Raw genomic sequence first — 5,017 nt, 5'->3', positions numbered from 1 at the left:
TCCAGGTATTACTGTGCCGACTGTCCCTTTTTTCCAGGTGTGACTGTGGTGACTGTTCATTTTATTCAGACATTACTGTGGTGACTGTTCCATTTAACCCCCACTAAACCTAAACATACCCCCACTTAATTGAAACCCCCCAACTAAACCTAAGCACACCCCACTAAACCTAAACATAGCCCCCCTAAACCTAAACAAACACCTCCACTAAATCTAAATACACCCACTAAACCAAAACACAAGGCAAGGCTGCTGCCCACTAGGCCATACAAGTCATAAAAGAAGTTGGAACCTGGGGTCAACTGGGGAAAACAAGCAGGTATGCAGGCAGTTAGCTTGCCCAGGTACTTCCTTGGGTGCAGTTGCCCTCAGGTTCCAACTTCTTTTATGACTTGTATGGCCCAGTGGGCAGCGCCCTTGCCTTTCAATTGAAAGACCTGGGTTCGATCCTGATGTGAGTCAGAAATTTATTTCTGTTCCAAACATGATTGTGTGTTGATTATTTCTATCTTATTCACTCAGAAGGGATAATTCGGATGAAATGCTGTCAATTGGGTCATTGCTGAGTCGGGAAGTTGGGGAAAACACGCTGGTATTCAAGCAGTTAGCTTGCCCAGGTAATTCCTTGGGTGCAGTTGCCCTGAGGTTCCAACTTCTTTTATGGCTTGTATGGCCTAGTGGGTAGCGCCCTTGCCTTTCAATTGAAAGATCTGGGTTCGATCCTGATGTGAGTCAGAAATTTGTATAATTACTTATGTGTATATATATGTATGTATATATATATACATATATATATATATATATATATATATATATATATATATATATATATATATATATATATATACACTTCATTAGATAATAATGAGTCTGACAAAAAAAAAATAGTTCATCTTGACCATAATGATTTATGATCATCCCTAAGCAACGTCACATCCATCAAATATAAACAAGTTCGTTGTATTCTCCCCACAGAGACTGATATCTATTATGGTTCAAAGAGGTATTACAAGTCCTTTATCACTTTCTGTGTATATATACTATTTCTAATTCACGTTTTCTAAAAAGGCCATTCAGTTTTGCTCAGGTCATCAAAAAGATTCTTTAAGCTATATTTCAGAACCTTTATTATTTCAAATACTCATCATATTAAATAAATCATGGTCACGACATAACAGAAATAACAATATATAACAAAGAATTTATGAGAGTGTATAGCACTACTCTCTGAAACATTAGCACCAAATCTACCAGCTCAAAGAAGTCCGGTTCAAGTCACCAGTTCTTTGAGTAGTTCTTTGCAAAAACTTCTAGGATCCCCGAAGACTCCTTCAGTATTGTGAAGGAAGACCGGCAGGACGGTACTTGTTAGGATCACCACCACCTCGTCCCCACTTGTTGGCTTCTTGGTCGGCAGCGCTGGCTGCTGGGTCTCCACCACGCCATTGGTCTACTGTCTCCCTGGCATTGCTGAAATAGAATGCCACATTATGAATACAGTGTTCTATTCTTCTTGCATTTCCAAGGCAGAATCCTGATCAGGCAACACCTGTTTCAAAACCCATTAGTTCTGCTTTTAACCAACTTGGAAGGTCAGTACAGTACAGAATTCCACATGCAAGACTACAGGATAATTCTTTGACACTAATATTCCATTGCTGTGTAGACACTATTACATGCTTTATATATAACTTTCTTTCCATCACTAACCTGATAACCTCAGCTGCCCAGGCACCTCCGGGACCCCTCTGGGCAGCGTCGTGGTTCCCTCTTGCATGGAAGTACTTGTCAGAGTTCTTCCAGTTGGCTTCTCTCATGTCACTGTTGAGGGTTGAAATGCAGAATGTCAGTGTAAGTTTATAAATATTTTTCTTATATACAGTCACCTCGGGGTATACATTAAATATGCAAAAACTGCCAAGTCTAAAAGGCACAAGTGGATTTTTTGCACTCTTTACCCCCTGAATAATGTAATGAAGACATAAATAGAAAGAACACTTAAGCCAGACATCTTACCCATAAGCGCTGACCATATCTCCTGCACCCTGGACGGCTTCCTTGGTGAAACTGAAGGGTTTGGTGATAGTGTCCCAGAACCCTGGGGCCCCTTCGGTGCCGGCAGCGACGGCTGCAAGAACCACCACAGCAACGAGCAGCTTCATTCTGAGGGGCAAACAGTAAGTATTCCGATCAGTATCTGATATTCCATCAAGAGGAGCCTAATTTGGCGAGTGAAGAAAATGACAGTGCACAAGGTTCAAAGGGGAAGACTTGTCTGAATGTTGAATGACCCCATAACAAAAGAAGGAATGCGGAAACTAGTTCAGAATATCATTGAGTTTTCCACCTCTCAGAACCAAAAGTTATGTCATTGGCCTGCTCAGGATTTATAGGCTTCAAACATAGATTGATCGACTTCTACAAGCTGGCATTATGTCTAAGGGAAAGAGATAGAGTGCTATTGAAAGGCTGAAGTGATTTCTGCGGGAAAGTTATGGGGATGAACTGCGCATAGACAAGCTACTCAGCCGATTCGATTATGCATATAAACAGCATTAGTAATAATAATGATAATATGCAATGAAATGGAATGGTGTATAAAATTTAAGCCAAATGCCAAGCCCTGGGACCTAAGGGTCATTCAGCCCTGAAACAGAAATTAAGAGTAAAGAAGGTTTTAAAGGTGTGACAGGAGGAAAACCTTGCAGTTGCACAGTGAAACAATTGTTGAGGGTGGAAAGTAAGATGAAAGAAAGAGAATATGATAGGAAGAGATACAGTCAAAAGAATGGAAGGGGCTGCAGCTAGGAGCCGAAGAGGCGCTGCCAAGAACTTCTAAGTAATTCCTACAGTGGCACTAACGATACCGTTTCCCTACGAAGATACTAATACTATGCAAGGCATGCCCGTACATCTTGATGTCAAACATGGCATGGGCAGTAACCACTGTTTGCACTTTGTAGGAGAAGTGTTCCGAACAAAACTGCAGGCAGTTTCATGAGTTTTTAGTTTTCTGTAAAGGAAAACTTTTGCGCCGGATTTGTCTGTGCGTCCGCACTTTTTTCTGTCCGCCCTCAGATCTTAAAAACTACTGAGGCTAGAGGGCTGCAAACTAGTATGTTGATCATCCACCCTCCAATCATCAGACATACCAAATTGCAGCCCTCTAGCCTCATTATTTTATTTAAGGTTAAAGTTAGCCATAATCGTGCTTCTGGACACCACCGGGCCGTGGTTAAAGTTTCATGAGCCGTGGATCATACAGCATTACACCGAGACCACCGGAAGATAGATCTATTTTCGGTGGCCTTGATTATACGCTGTAGCGGCTGTACAGAAAACTCGATTGCACCGAAGAAACTTGGGCGCATTTTTACTTGTATTTATTTACTTTGTTCTTGGCGAGGTCTGAAGAAAGAAATTGTTAAATGAGAGAGAGAGGAATAAAATTAATGTTAACTTAAAGGCAAAATTATAGATAAAGTATAAGTGGCATGTAACTGAAAAGGTTTGATTTCTTATCTTAATTCATAAAATTCGGGAGAGATAACCTTGACAGGAAGATCAGCGTTTCAAGTTATTTCACCGTAAGTTTGCCTTTTTCAACAATTAAAACAAGAAACGTTAATATAAATCTCGTGAGACTAAGTTGACTAAACTGGATTAAACTATACATACCGATATATAACTGAAATAAAGAACTATAAGTCTATTGCACTTACTTGTTTTGAAGAACACCAACTGGTTTGTGTGCAACAGCTTTGGTTTGCTGATCTTAAATAGGACTGTGCTGTGACCGCTGCCATCTGGTGGCAAAGTCAATAACTATATCCCCCACTCCCGCCTCCTTCCCCCCAAGCCCCATTCCTTAACATGTTCGCAATAATCACAGTCGTACATTGCTGTACACGCCTCTGTAAGAACTCCCCCGGGATTTCCTATCTTCGCGTGACAAACCGTTTGATATCACTGGAATTCCTTGCAGTGAAATCATGATTTTGCAATATTTTGTCAATATTCTTCCAATGATTCGTTTGAATGACGTTCCGGCCGGTGTAACTGAACTGTCGAGAGATGGGTGGGTGGTGGTGTATATACCCTGGGTGGGTGGGGGTTGTTATCGGGACGTGGGGGTCGTGGAGTAGAGAGACTGGTTTCTCGCTCTTGCCGTCTCTCCTGTGGAAACTTCGGTTGGTAAGATCAACCTCACTTACCTTCCGTCTCTTTTCCTATCTTCTCGTCCTTTCCCTCATCTCTAGGTTCAATAAATGTTAATCATAATATAATCTAATAAGGTATGATAGAATTATGCTGCTATCGAGACTTGGAAATGTCTAAGAATTAAAGAAGTGAAATCCCTCTACAGCTGGGAACTTTGGAGCATGATGGGGATCCCCGAGTTGACTTACCAAGCCTCGTAATTCACGAAAGAAGAAGAGAAAGAATACGAAGAGAGGATATCCTTAGATAATACATCAAGTGAATAATGCATGAATTCCCGTACATCCTGCCTTTGTGGGATATACCCTAAGAATATACTTCATTGTCATAAACAGCTTTCTTTACTGATGCGTCAAATGAGACCGATATATATATATATATATATATATATATATATATATATATATATATATATATATATATATATATATATATATTGCTGTAATCTTCTTTATTCTTTTAGTCACAGATCCTGATAAGAGAGAGGGTTCAGTGCTGAATCAGTGGTTTCCTAAGTAATATTTCTTAGCGGAGCTTGTCCAGAACCTTACCTGCCAAATGCAAGCGGCAATTGGTCACGACAGAGAAAGAGTAAAGTTTGTGACTGTGTAATTCCAAGAAACTATGGTTTATATATATATATATATATATATATATATATATATATATATATATATACATATGTATATATATATACAGTATAATATGTATGTATATTAAGATAGGTGGCGCTAGAAGATTTTAACAATGGCGCTCAGAAAGTCATTGTGGGATGAGGCCACCAACCCCATACTCT

General features: G+C 39.9%; 1 protein-coding gene across 2 annotated transcripts in view; it reads right to left on the bottom strand.

Moving 5' to 3' along the window:
* Nucleotides 1–3,856, bottom strand: part of LOC136840095 (serum amyloid A-5 protein-like) — a 6,566-nt gene extending 2,710 nt beyond the window's left edge. The window contains exons 1-4 of one of the 2 annotated variants that reach the window (XM_067106484.1): nt 3,723–3,855; nt 2,017–2,163; nt 1,711–1,821; nt 1,111–1,470 (exon numbers count right to left, since the gene is read on the bottom strand). In XM_067106484.1, coding sequence (XP_066962585.1) covers nt 1,332–1,470; nt 1,711–1,821; nt 2,017–2,162 — 396 coding nt within the window. In that variant the 5' untranslated portion in view covers nt 2,163; nt 3,723–3,855 and the 3' untranslated portion in view covers nt 1,111–1,331. Of the gene's footprint in view, nt 1–1,110; nt 1,471–1,710; nt 1,822–2,016; nt 2,164–3,722 lie in introns of those variants that run through there. The other variant, XM_067106482.1, reaches the window with a different exon arrangement.
* Nucleotides 3,857–5,017: the final 1,161 nt, after the last annotated feature.

Source organism: Macrobrachium rosenbergii, chromosome 7 (assembly GCF_040412425.1).
Source record: "Macrobrachium rosenbergii isolate ZJJX-2024 chromosome 7, ASM4041242v1, whole genome shotgun sequence".
Lineage (NCBI taxonomy): Eukaryota > Metazoa > Arthropoda > Malacostraca > Decapoda > Palaemonidae > Macrobrachium > Macrobrachium rosenbergii.
This window is presented reverse-complemented; position numbering and strand designations above follow the sequence as displayed.